At 53.2% G+C, this 12646-nt stretch overlaps 1 protein-coding gene across 12 annotated transcripts; it reads left to right on the top strand.

The window, feature by feature from the left end:
* The first annotated feature begins 155 nt into the window (after nucleotides 1-155).
* On the top strand, nucleotides 156-10956 carry MZF1 (myeloid zinc finger 1). 12 transcript variants are annotated; one of them, XM_055309850.1, is made up of 7 exons: nucleotides 530-1113; nucleotides 1616-1737; nucleotides 1925-2357; nucleotides 2795-2978; nucleotides 3630-3700; nucleotides 3815-3935; nucleotides 7937-10956. In XM_055309850.1, exons 2-7 carry the CDS (start codon nucleotides 1724-1726, stop codon nucleotides 9388-9390), a joined length of 2277 nt encoding a protein of 758 aa, XP_055165825.1. In that variant the 5' UTR covers nucleotides 530-1113; nucleotides 1616-1723; the 3' UTR covers nucleotides 9391-10956. The 12 variants fall into 12 exon arrangements, with proteins under 12 accessions (XP_055165823.1, XP_055165829.1, XP_055165822.1 ...); XM_055309848.1 differs by lacking the exon at nucleotides 530-1113 and adding an exon at nucleotides 156-267 and having other exon boundaries at nucleotides 1616-2357; XM_055309854.1 differs by lacking the exons at nucleotides 530-1113; nucleotides 1616-1737 and adding an exon at nucleotides 156-267.
* The last annotated feature ends 1690 nt before the right edge of the window (nucleotides 10957-12646 follow it).

A 12646-nucleotide genomic window follows, 5' to 3' on the forward strand; every position in this document is an offset into this window, starting at 1 on the left:
CGCCCACCAGGTCCCCCAAGGTCCTGCTGAAGACCTACGGGTTGGCCCAATGGAGTCTCCCAGGCCCGCCTACCGCTCACCAACACAAAGGAACGTCGTCGCGCGACGCAAGCGCGCACGGACGGCGCATCCGACTACACTTCCCAGAAAGCCCTGGGCCGAGCCTCTTTTCAATTTGAAGTCCGAGCGGGCGGTGGAGGCGGTGCCCCACCTTTTCTGCAGGTGGTTGCCATGGAGATGTGATCTGACGGCGTCGTAGCGAGAGCGGTAATTGGTGCAGAACCCTGCTAATCCCTGGAAGGCCCGTAAAGAATTGAGGAAAACGTGATGGGGGGCATGCGCGGTTGGGAAGACGGTGCTGCTGTCCGCTGTCCCCAAAGAAGGTTGCGCACGTCGACGGGGCATGGACGCCTGGATCTGAGGCGGGGAGCGCGGGAAGAGGCGGCCGGTCGTGTGATCTGATCTTTGCGAACAACGCTACCCCGGGGAACAGGGGAGAGGGTGGAAAAGGAGGCGAGGGTAGGGGAAGGGCAAGGTGGCACTCGGGCTGATGCGTGGAGCATTCTGGGAGACATAGTCCGGCCGGGGAGGGGGAAGTCGGCGAGTGCGCATGCTTAGGAGCGCGGAGCGGCCGGCTGAGCATGGAGGTGAGGGCGGGGGCCTCCCGACGAGGAAGGCTTGGGCGGGGACCCGGTTGGTGGCTGCGGACTCTTGGATTCCAGCTATCCAGCGGGATCTGGAGCGCGGAGTAGGGGCCTAGGCACTCATTCTCAGCGAGCCGGGCGCTGTCGCGCGACGCTCTTCACTCACTGCATTACCACAGCTACAAGGACTGGGAGCCCCGCCCCCTGGTTGCCATGGCGGCACTTGACCTGCCTGGGGAGGTAGGGAGGGGATGCTCTCTAAAGTGGAAGTTGCCCTCCAAGATTTCTGGTAACTGTAGTTCAGAAAGCTTCGCAGTGGCTAGCTGGCTTAAAAACGGTCCAACTTTCTCCCAAGGTTGCAGGTCGGAAGTTTGACTCACGGGATCCAGAGGCCCTGGAAATCGAGTCTACTCACTTAATAAACTCAGATTCCTTCACAAAACCCGCACATTACTCCCAGCTGCGAAAGGTGCAGCAATGGCGGGGAAGGGGGGGGCATCCCCACTTATCGGGGATGGTAAAGATGGGGAAACTGAGGTTCACAGAAACCTGCTAAGGTTACATAGCTAATAGGCAAGATCAGATTTTCCCACCTTGCTTGCAGGCACCTGGTCCAGTTGTTTTGGGACCTTTTTGGGTCCCCTGTAAGCTCCCATCACCTCCTAAACCCGCCTAAATCAGGAAGCTAAAGAGATGGTGGGGCATTACCTTGTGTGATAAGTTGGGCCGGTTCAGAGGTTGAGGCTGAATGGGGGTGAGGGGAAGCTGCCTTGCCCAGTTGATCTTGCCCATCTCTGGGGGTGGGGAACAGATAGAGGCTGCCCTATGGGACTGAGCGCAGAAGGGAATGGTCTGAGAGACTAGATGGGAGAGTGGGTGGTGCAATGATGGGCTGGTATTGGGCAGGCATGGGGAGTCCTGGGGGGTGGGTGGTAGTGGCACTTACATTGCAGATGTCATTTACTTGGCAGGGGGAGAGCCACAAGACAGGGATGACGTGGTGTGTGTTGAAGGGCAGGATTTAGGGAAGAAGGAATGCTTACTGTGCCTAAGAAGCCTCCTATATATGGAGAAAAGGAATGCCAGAGACTGTGTAAGTCCCAGCTAGAGACCAGAGACACAGATGTCTAGCATGTGACCACCTCTCTGTGCCTCAGTTTTCTCATCTGCCTTTCACTCAGTGCAGGTCTGAAGATGGAACGAAGCATGCAGTAGATGTTTAATAAGCATTTGCTGCCACAGTTTCTCCCTGCAGTAGCCTCATCCTATTCCTCTCCTAGGGGAAGATATCCTCAGAACCCCAGCCCAGTCTTTCCAATGAGACCCGCAGCACTAGGCTCCCCAGGTCACACATCCCTGGAAGATGAGGGACCTGTCATGGTGAAGCTGGAGGACTCTGAGGAGGAGGGTGAGGCCACCCGGTGGGATCCTGGCCCAGAGGCTGCGCGCCAGCGTTTTCGACACTTCCACTATGAGGAGGCAGTGGGTCCCCAAGAGGCCCTGGCCCAGCTCCGGGAGCTATGCTGCCAGTGGCTGCGACCAGAGGTGCACTCCAAGGAGCAGATGCTGGAGCTCCTGGTACTGGAACAGTTCCTGTGCGCACTGCCCCCTGAGATCCAAGCTTGCGTGGAGGGACAGCAGCCAGGCAGCCCTGAGGAGGCCGCTGCCCTGGTTGAGGGGCTGCGCCGGGAGCCAGGAGGCCCCCGGAGATGGGTGAGTCAGTGGTCCTGAGCCAGGGCCCAGGCTGGAACCGCATCCAGCTCTGCCTCATCCTGGGGATTGCCATGCTCGGCCAGACACCTGTTCCTTGTGGTTTGGAAGTGGCTCCCTTGGAGTAGACCTTGTGTGAGAGTAGACAAGGTTCCACAGCCAGCCTCTCAGGCCCACCCCTATATCACCTGGAGTCATGGACATGGAAGGGATGCAGGGTGGGGAGCAAGGGAGACCAATAGGCATTCATGGGTGTAAGCAGCAGGAAAGCAAACTGCACGTGGTCCCTCCACTCCTCAGTGCTGAGGGGATGTGGGTCCTTGAGAATCTAGTGGGTCAGGACCTGGGGTCCTGTGATGGGGTAGATGCCCATGAACCTCCTGCTTGTGCCCATCCCAACTCTCTGCATGGGCCCCTGATGGTGGGGGACACCTCCCCAGGTCACAGTCCAAGTGCAGGGTCAGGAGGTGTTATCAGAGAAGATGGAGCCCTCCAACTTCCAGCCCCTCCTTCAAACCAAGCCTCAGACTCCAGAATGTGGCCCTAGGACACCATCTGAAGTCAGACAAGAGTCACCACTTGGCCTTCAGGTGAAAGAGGAGCCCACGGTTACAGAGAACCGAGGTAAGGGTGGGAAAGGCATGCATGATCCAAAGCCTGATTGAGTAGACCAGAGGTGCCTGGTGTCAATAGCCTAAAGGTCACCTGGGTAGAACTGTTCTTTTGCAGTGGTGTCCCCTACATCCTGCCTAGCCAGTGGCCATCTGCTCGTCACATGCCAAGTGTGACTGTCACAGCTATGGTTCTGTGTTCTCCCCTGACATGTTGGGGTTTTGGCTTGGGAGGGCATGTGGGGTTTACTCTCCAAGGAGCTCCATCGGGAGATAATAGGTGGTCTCTGGGGAGCAGGCAGCAGGCTTGAATATGGGTGGGTATGGCTGAAGGAGGACCTCAGGGTGTTGGGAGGTATGCCCGTCCCTGTTTTACTCCTTCCAGGCAGATGCCAGAGCTGGCCACCCACACTCTCCATCATTCCTTTGTGGACCCTAGTGCAGTGCTTCTCTCCACTTTCACTAGCCATCCTGCTCAGGGCTCATTCAGGGGTGCAGGGCACAGACCTGAGCCTCTCTCATCCTGTACAGCTTCTCCTATGGCCTTCCAGGGGGTTCTGCCTTACTCCAACCTCAAGGTGGATTCCAGCATCTGGCATACCACTGAGGAGGGCACTGGGGTGGGGACACCCTTGGGCCACCTGACCCCAACCTTCCTCTACAGAGCTTCTGGATTCTGGGCCTCTAGCCACTCCCCAGGAAGCCACTTCTACTCTCCTGCCTAAAGAGGCCCAGGTGAGTCCCATACAGGCCATGCTCCTCTCTCTGGGGAGCCTCAGTGGGTGGGGGTCAGGTAGGTCCCTCCCTAAGCCTGGCTGGGCAGACGAGCAGTGACCACTGTGGTTTCAGGGCTGTGAGATAGTGCTGGACCAGGCCTCTCCCCACAGCAAGACTGGGCTTGAGGGGCCTTCATGGAGGGTGCATCCTGGGGCCCTGTGGCAGGAGGAAGCTGGGGGCATCTTCCCTCCAGGTGAGTGAGACCGGGCATGGTGGGCCTGGGCCCTATGCATGGGCAGCACCACATCTACCTATCCCACTCCTGGCCCTGCTCATGTGGCCCTCTTACTCCAGTATCTCTAGGCTCCTCCATTCTATGGACTGTTCCTTCTCTGCTCTCCACTGGCATGGAGTAGGCTGCTGGGGTTTCCATCAAGCCCTCTGCTGACTTCAGGTTCCTTCCAACTGCTGCTCCTCACCACAGTAAAACCTCTAGAGAGCAGAGCCTGTTTTCACCATATCCCCAACTTCTCCCAGCCCTGGCATCCTGGATGGCCCATAGATTCTAGGTTTGCATTACTACTGATTGAGTAGCAGGGGAGGGAGGGTCTGGATCTGGCAAAGACAGCAGGGTAGTCCCTACTGATTAAGTAGCAGGGGAGGGAGGGTCTGGATCTGGCAAAGACAGCAGGTTAGTGGACAGTGGGTGGGCATGGATCAAGCAGGACAGCAGGCCCCTCAGCTGTACTGCTCTCAGTCTGCCATCAGCCAGTTTCCTTGCCTCTTCTTCCTTGTTTCTTGGACCCCTCCTCTTTCTTGGTTTACTGTCTTATCCTGGCGGACCTTCCTGCAAACTCTGGTATGGGAGATAAAAAGTTTTGAGATGCTACATCTCTAAAATACACTTACTTAACATTCTATATTAGGTTAGTTGGGCTGCATGAAGAATTTTTATTAAATTTCAAAGCTTTTTCATCATCATTGTTGATAAGCCCTTTCAGTTTGAAAATTCCTCTCTCTCAATTATGGGAAACGCTTTAATTGTTTCTCTGATTTCCTTTCCCTCTATTGTTCCTTGTTTCTGGAATATGTATCACTTCACTGTTGGCTATATTGCTTCCTTGGTATGGTGTCTCACCCTCCACCCAGCCTTTTGCCAGGATGGGAGAAGAGATCCAGGCATCAGAGCTATAGCAGTGCCCAATATTTGCTTAGAATTCTGTGCTGACAGAGCCCAGGGCTGTTCCATGCAATAGTCCTGCCCAGCTTCTACTTCTGAACAGTCTCCTCAGCATGCTTGGTGCCCCTGTCCCATCACCTCCATGGCCAGAGCTACCTGGTACTTCTAACTCCCAAAATTTTCAAGTCGTCTTTAAGGTCAAACTGATTTTTTTCCCTCCTTTTCCTCACTGCTGGCTTGGTATTCACCTTTTGCAATCTGCTACAAGGTTACTATTTACCCTTCAGCTTTCCAGAATAGAAGATGTCAGGAGTTTGTTTCCTTTCCTTTTCTTTAATCTTTGTGTATATTATGCCTTAAGAAACAGAAAGCTTTGTTGTGGTTTTTACTGTTGTCTCAGGATGGAACAAACATAGATACCCAGAATTCCTTATTCACTATGTTTTGTCAATAAGGATTCTCATCATTCGTTTTTCATAATGTCCTTGTTTTGTGGATGCTGATCCATCCTTTGAGGATTTGGACATATTTCAGTGCCCCTTCCAGGCTGGTTAGCTAGTTTGGTTTCTTCAGGTGTGAATTCTCCAACCATTGACAGTCTGCCCTTCATAGCTATAGAAGCTTCTTATTTGTCTCTACCCTAAGTATCATGGTAGGTGAGTCTGCCACAGGATCCATCATAACCCTGAAATGGAAAGATCATCTGGGCCCCAGGACGTTGAGTGAAGATACTTCTGGAGCCCAGCCAAAGCAAGCAGCTTATTCTTGGCCAGCTGTGTGGATCAACTGTACTAATCTAGCCCATATCCTCAAACTCCAGCTTCATGATAGAGCCTGGCTTTAATCCCTAGGTCTAATGACCTAGGAGCTTTACAACTCACTGCACAGGCTCAGGATTCCTTTATTTATTTTTTAATGACACAGAGAGAGTCAGAGACACAGGCAGAGGAAGAAACAGGCTCCATGCAGGGAGCCCGATGTGGGACTCGATCCTGGTACTCCAGGATCACACCCTGAGCCAAAGGCAGATGCTCAACTGCTGAGCCACCCAGGCATCCCCAGGCTGAGGATTCCTAAACCTCACCAACTGTCCTTTCTTCCTTTGAAGTTGCCCAAAATATTTTAAAATTTTTTCTCAGGTTCTGTTGTCATTTCTGGACATTGGAGTTGAAAGAGTAGGATCTGGCATATCCCCCATCTGCTGTTTTAGTCTTCAGCTGGCTGGCCAGGCTTAGCCTTGTGCTTTGTGGCTGACCACTGCCTCCAGATTGGACCTGCTTCTCTCAATTCACAACCCCACAGTCTTTCAGTTTTCTTCATCCACACCAGTGGCACCACCTCAGACTCCATGGTGGGTTCCTTCTCAGTCTCTCCATTGACAATCGCAGCTCCCAGCTTCAAACACTGATTCCCTTCAGTTATCTTGGTCTCTCCATCAGGACCCCTGCCTGCTCTCCTTGCCCCTCAACTGACCATCTCTGCAGCCATTGTTTTCATCATGTTATTTTGAAAAGCTAATGATATGATAGAAAATTCAAAAGGCACAAGGGAGTACACAGTAGAATGCCCCTCCCTATCCTGCCTGTGTTACACAGTCTTGTTTCTCAATAGCCAACATTACCATCTTGGGTGTTCTTCCAAAAAGATTTTGTTCATAAAAGAGCAGACACAAATTCAAGTTCATATTTCTTCCCTTTAAAACACATGTGAAGGCCTAATCACCAGGTTTCACACCTGACATTTTTTGTGCATCTTCCCACTTCACACAGCAGCAAGTATACTTGTCTCTGAACAGCTGCATGGATCCCAACTGTGGCTCACTGTGGAGATACCTGTTTGTCCATTCAGGCTCCTACTGACATTCCTTTGGAGGAATTTTTCAGTGACGAACTGAGAAACCTCACGTATAGGTCATTTTGGACAGTGGGGAACACAACTGTTGAAGTGCATAAAAGTGAAATTGCTGATCAAAGTATGAGAAGTTTGCCATTTTAATGTAGTTTTGCCCCACTGGCTTCCCATTTAATCTTCACCAGCAAGGCATGCAAACACTTGGGTCCCTCCAGGGAGGGTGTGAAAATGATAGCTGAGTACAGCTCTAACTGGCAGTTTCTTACTAGGAATGAACTCAGCATATTTTATGGAATATAGCATTAGTTACATTTCCTTTCCTATTCACATCATTTGCCTGTTTTTCAGGTCACTGGTCTTCTAAGTTCTTTACTTAGAAGCTTAATTAACCCTTTGCTTCTGGAAAATCTGTCATTCGTTTTTTGGTTCTGAGGTTGTCTTTGCTGTGCACAAATGATTTCCTTTGATGCAGTATAATTTAGGACTTTTCTTTGACAAATTACAGATTTTTCCGTCACCCACTGAAGCCCTTGCTATTCTCTTAAGTCTCCTTAACTTCCTTCAGCCTTCCTCTTTCTCTAGCCCCTGCTTCTCAGTTGCATTTGCTCACACCTCCTTCCTCACACAGGATCTAATGCTGGAGTGTTCCAGTGTGGCTAGGACCTGCTCCCTTCCATAGACACCCACTCTTACTTGATCACACACAGGGCCAGGGCTCTGTGTGCCATGCATATACCATAGCACCCATGTTCACATTTCTCTGAAGACTGAGCTTCAGCTCCTGCACCCTATAGCCTATATGCAGTTTCTGTCCCTCAAATGCCCCATGGACATCTCAAGCAAGGCACATCAGACCAAAGTCCTGCCGCCTACCCTCCTCCCATCCCACCACTCTCAGACCCATCCATACTTCTGTGTATTTGGAAACCATCATCACTAGTGCAGGGCCTCTTGCCCCATATTTGCCCTACAGCACTTCCAGAAAGGCGATTTTTGCAAACTTAAGCCAGGCCTGGAAAGCTTGTCCCAATCTTCTGAATCTTCCCCTTCATGCTAGGTTCTGTCCCGTTGTTTCCACCTTAGGGAGGCCTGCACAGATAGATCCCCTGCCCCTGTCACCTCTGGTTCATTGGCTAGTTTCAGGTCCTTCTAGTTCAATCTTTCCCATGGGCCAGAGTGGGTCCAGGCAGTTCCCTTGGTATGGATCCCTTTGTGCGATGCAGGGTTTGCGCTCCACATGGACAGTGTCTCTGCTGGCCCAGGCACTGTGAGCCCCCACCTCCACATTCCCTGGGACCTCAGCATGGCTGGCCTCACTGACCAACTGCAGTCACCTTCCTGTGAAAGTGGCTTCTCACATGCAGTGGTGCTCCCCAATGGCCCTGGAGGTGAGCAGAAGCCCACGAACGAGGATCCGGGCCAGCTCCTGGGCCCCATACTGGCCAATGCCCGCTGGCGTGTGCCCAGAGGCCGGGGTCGAGGCCGAGACCTAGGCCGCCCCAGCACAGGCCCCGGGGCAGGGCGAGGTGGCCGCTGCGACGTTTGCGGGAAGGTGTTCAGCCAACGCAGCAACCTACTGAGGCACCAGAAAATACACACAGGAGAGCGGCCATTCGTGTGTAGCGAGTGCGGTCGAAGTTTCAGCCGAAGCTCACACCTTCTGCGCCATCAACTCACACACACTGAGGAGCGGCCATTTGTGTGCAGTGACTGTGGCCAGGGCTTTGTGCGCAGCGCGCGGCTGGAGGAGCACCGGCGAGTGCACACAGGTGAACAGCCCTTCCACTGTGCTGAGTGCGGCCAGAGCTTTCGGCAGCGCTCCAACCTGTTGCAGCACCAGCGCATCCATGGGGACCCCCCGGGACCCGGCTCTGTGACCACCACGCCGGCTACGCCTCCCGGGGCACTGGAGCCCCCAGGCCCCTTCCCCTGCAGTGAGTGCCAGGAGAGTTTCACGCGGCGTGCCGTGCTCCTAGAACACCAGGCAGTGCACACGGGTGACAAATCCTTTGGCTGTGTGGAGTGTGGTGAGCGCTTCGGCCGCCGCTCCGTGCTGCTGCAGCACCGTCGAGTACACAGTGGTGAGCGACCTTTTGCCTGTGCCGAATGCGGCCAGAGCTTCCGGCAGCGCTCCAACCTCACACAGCACCGGCGTATCCACACAGGTGAGCGGCCCTTCGCCTGCACAGAGTGCGGCAAGGCCTTCCGCCAGCGGCCCACACTCACGCAGCACCTGCGCGTGCACACAGGCGAGAAGCCCTTTGCCTGCCCCGAGTGTGGCCAGCGCTTTAGCCAGCGTCTGAAGCTCACGCGCCACCAGCGGACGCACACCGGGGAGAAACCATACCACTGCAGTGAATGTGGCCTGGGCTTCACACAAGTATCAAGGCTCACTGAACACCAGCGTATCCACACGGGTGAGCGGCCCTTTGCTTGCCCTGATTGTGGCCAGAGCTTCCGGCAGCATGCCAATCTCACACAACACCGGCGCATCCACACTGGCGAACGGCCCTACCCATGCCCGGAGTGCGGCAAGGCATTTCGCCAGCGGCCCACGCTCACGCAGCACCTGCGCACCCACCGGCGTGAGAAGCCTTTTGCCTGCCAGGACTGTGGCCGCCGCTTCCACCAGAGTACTAAGCTCATCCAGCACCAGCGCATCCATAGTGCAGAGTAAGCAGCATTCACTGTATACCCTCTCTTGGCTTTTGGCCTTTTGTTGGGGGAGGGCAGTGTGTGCACACAGAAAACTTACCTCACAGGGTTGTTGTGAGGCCTGTGATCAAATTTAGGTACAGGCAGGCCCACCCAGGACCTGGCCTCTAGTAGGTGCTCAATAAATAGTAGACAGAACTTGGGTCTGGGGATCCACCCATTCAGTGCCTCCCTACCTGCGGGGGTCAGTCTGCCCGCCCCACCCATCCAGCACATCCCCAACCAGGCAGTCTCTGTGAGAGCCATGGACTCCTAACAGCACCTCCCGACATCTGTGGGTGCCACCTTGTATCATGGTACTATTTGTCCATGATGCCTTCAGCCCACACAACCATGGGGCCAAGAACATCAAGTGCAGTATAAAAAGCAAACTGGCCAGAGCTGGGGATATGTTTTTTTAAAACTTTAAACTTAGGAAGCCATTTCTTAGGCATAAAACTAGGTTTTATCTGGAAATCGAGATTCTTTCATGCATGTTAACTACCAGCAAGTGCTAAGGTTAGGTTCCCCTTAGGATAGAACCCTGACCAGTCCAGAAATCAATGACCACTGGAGGCCCCAGGCCAGTTCCCTAGCCCTCTAGTGATCGTTCACATTCCATGGAGCAGTTGCTGCCAAGCCTGGCCAGCTGCACAATCCCCATGGGCTCCCCCATACTCGGTGGTCTCTATGAGGAATGCATTCACTGGCAAGTCACAGGAAACACAGCTGGCAGCAGCTTCCGTGTAAGTATACCTGCCAGTATAGATTCAATGTCCAGACTGGGATGGCATCTCTGGAACCCTCTAGACTTTTCCTGTGCCATTGACTCTTGGCCCTAGTTATCTTCCCCTTCCATACCATTGTCCAGGCCCTTGGCCTAGTGCCCCCTACACCTCCAACTAGTGGGTACACTGGCTGCCGAAAGCGGGATGAAAAGCAGTGCCAAAGAAAAGACCTTCATGCATCAGGATTTGGCTTGGGACCTAAACCCCACTCTGGACAGGTGTTAGCCTGCCCTTGGCCTAAGGGGTTCTAAGAACAATCCTTTGAGCCTCATGTGTCCAAGCTTCTTCCAGGGATATGGCTGGACTTTGCTACAAGACTGAGATCCTGAAATCAGGGAAAGAAGACAAGCCAGCCTTGGCCAGAGATGGCCATCAGCCAATGGCCATCCCAGAGATGTGTTCCCTGCTTCCTTCCCTCCCCTACTCCACCCATCTTTCCACCTCCCCCCTGGCCTAACCCAGCCAGGACCAGGGACACTCCGGCATCTACCACATCTGGCAAAGAACAGCTCCCCATGTGACACAGTCGGAGTTGGGGGGTTGTCCCCTGGGCCCTATGCCAACACTTCCTGTCCTCTCCAACCACAAAGGGAACTCTGAGGACTCTGATCTGGGATATACTAATCAGAGGGGAGGAACACAGTCACTGGGTCCCTAGGTGGAGGCTAGGAGTCAGATTAAGAAGGGCACACAAACAGTGAAGTAGCTAGTATTATGAGGTTAAAGAGTATTCCCAGAACTTTATAAATCCTGTACATGGATTCTTTTCAATACCTGTGTGAATTTTATACTCAGAAACCAAACAAGAAAGTTCACTTTCATGTTTTTGATCACCATGATGTTTGAAAAACATGGAGAGAAATCTGCACACATATGACTAAGAACTTGAAATTATACACAGGAAAAATTAGAACACACATGAAAGGCTTAGAGACATGAGGCCAAGGCCCCATGTCCAAAGTCCTAAGAAGTCCACAGACCCGGGATCCCTGGGTGGCGCAGCGGTTTGGCGCCTGCCTTTGGCCCAGGGCGTGATCCTGGAGACCCGGGATCGAATCCCAAGTCAGGCTCCTGGTGCATGGAGCCTGCTTCTCCCTCTGCCTGTGTCTCTGCCTCTCTCTCTCTCTCTCTCTGTATGACTATCGTAAATTAAAAAAAAAAAAAAAAAAAAGTCCACAGACCCACCTGCTAAACCAGTCTTCTAAGAAAGAAACATGAAGAGTGATGTGAGAGCCTCCCACAAAAGGCCATTTCTGCAATTGGCTAGGGACATACCTGCAAGCCAAGCTTGGGAGTTATGAACTCAAGTACTACCATAGTATCAGCAGGGCTGAGGGCTTGGAGAGAATAAGCATTTGGCCTCACTCAGAGCCACTGGAGGAAGCCAGGAGAGGAACCCCTAAGGCACTGGTCATCTGGGGAAGCTACAACAGTGCCCAGCCAACCTGTCCCTGGATCATGAGCCCATACTGTTTGCTCCAAGCACAGCCTTCCTGTGCCACATCCATCCAGTTATTCTAACCCCAAGCTTCCCAAATCTGTCCAATTCCCTTCATCCCCCAGCACTGCTTTGATCCCAGCCACCCATCTCCAGCCTGGAGGCCCATAGCACTCAGCGTCCCTTCCCATTCCTGGTCCCTCCTTTCCAAGAGAGACCCTAGCTTCCCAGTCACAGGTCCCAAGTGCACTTACACCCTCACTCTTCACCTGTGATATGCTGCCCAATCCCTCCAGGTGCCAGCCCCAGCTTCCTTCGGGACCTCTGATAAGCTGAGCCCTATGCTGCCTACCAAGAGGATGCAGGCCCAAGGGGTACAGGCACCCTTGCCACCCAAACTACCTGTGCCCCTCTGCCATGAGAGTAACAAAACACAGGTGTACCACTTCCAACTCACCCCTCTGCCTCAACTCAGCCATTCCCTCCTCCCTGGACCATGGGAAAGCCCTGAGTTCCTAGACCACACGAGTCTAGCTCTGGCTAGTGCACCATCAACTCTCCAGGGAACCAAAACCCCATCATCTGATGGGCCTCAGAAATTGGCCCGAGGTAAATGACACATAGTTTAGACTGACCAACAGCAGGCAACACCCCCAAGACTTTGGCCGGAAACAGAATATGGTCATCAACCCTAACTTGGCAGTGGCCCAATAGATATAACATAGATAGGAAAAGCGGGTGGCTGAGAAGAACAGAGAGGAAGGGATAAAGGAAGAGGAAGACTGAATCTGGAAGGACCATCTGAGTCCCATGACCAGCCATGTCTGAACCAAAAGAACGCTGAGATGGCTGCAATGTCAACCCCAAACTTGAGCTGTTTGATGCTTCTGAGTCCCAGTTCTCATCCTGGGACCTCCCTAGCACTTAACTCTCAAAGGAATCAAGAAAGGATGCTGGAAATGCGAGGCTAGAATAACAGGACAACCAGAAGAATGAAAGGGGTGTCGGGAGAT

The sequence above is a fragment of the Nyctereutes procyonoides genome, unplaced genomic scaffold, assembly GCF_905146905.1.
Source record: "Nyctereutes procyonoides isolate TBG_1078 unplaced genomic scaffold, NYPRO_anot_genome, whole genome shotgun sequence".
Classification (NCBI taxonomy): domain Eukaryota; kingdom Metazoa; phylum Chordata; class Mammalia; order Carnivora; family Canidae; genus Nyctereutes; species Nyctereutes procyonoides.